The sequence below is a fragment of the Geospiza fortis genome, unplaced genomic scaffold, assembly GCF_000277835.1.
Source record: "Geospiza fortis unplaced genomic scaffold, GeoFor_1.0 scaffold387, whole genome shotgun sequence".
NCBI lineage: Eukaryota > Metazoa > Chordata > Aves > Passeriformes > Thraupidae > Geospiza > Geospiza fortis.
The window spans coordinates 715,955-716,716 of NW_005054546.1; the positions used below are offsets into that span (position 1 = coordinate 715,955).

At 64.3% G+C, this 762-nt stretch overlaps 1 protein-coding gene across 1 annotated transcript; it reads right to left on the reverse strand.

Moving 5' to 3' along the window:
• Window positions 1-34: 34 nt before the first annotated feature.
• PYGO2 (pygopus family PHD finger 2) lies at window positions 35-760 on the reverse strand (the record flags this gene model as incomplete). The annotated part of the gene is made up of 1 exon (XM_031063981.1): window positions 35-760. A coding segment is annotated over one exon (255 nt), but the record flags the coding sequence as incomplete, so codon positions are not given.
• Window positions 761-762: the final 2 nt, after the last annotated feature.

Sequence of the window (762 nt, forward strand, 5' to 3'; positions counted from 1 at the left end):
CAGACACCGACACCCCCGGACAGACACCGACACACGCGTTTCAGAGTTTTATAACGACGGTACAAAAATTTCCATTAACGGTTGGATAAAACGGACGGACCTGGGGTGGGGAGCGGGTACCGGGAGCATCCCGAGCACCGGAGCAGGGGGCACCGGGACTCTGCCCCGTGAATGTAGAAGGGGACACACCAGGAGCGCTGCACAGCCCAGGGGGCGCCCCCCACAAGGGTAATGACCCAAATGGGGGCAGCACTGTGGAGCACCAGGAAGCCCCAGCCCCCAGCAAGCCGGTGCACCGGGGCCAGAGCAAAGGGCTCACACTGGCACGGCCAGCACCGCCCCCGGTCCCCTGGAAGGTCCCGGTGCCAGGCAGTGCCCGGTGAGCAGCCACAGCCAGGACACGGCAGTGGCTCTCTGGCTGGCAGGGGGAGCAACAGCTACAAAAAACGGGTGTTTGGTCCTAAATCAGTGTGGGGAAAGCTGTACATGGCGTCTGAAGGGTGGCTCAGCCATCATTGGCGGTCACCAGCTGTCCCATGCCCTCCCGGATGTAGACCGACTGGATCTCCTTTGTTTTGAGGCAGAAGTCGCAGGCCCAGACGGCGGAGGCCTCGGTGGTGAGCAGCCCGTAGGCGTTCTCGGTCATGCCCGTGCACTCCCGGTGGAACCACTTCTGGCACGAGGCCTCGCACAGGATGGCGTCCTGGTCGTCGTTCACCTCGTTGCGGCAGGCCCCGCAGGGGTAGACGAGCCCCGGGGGCG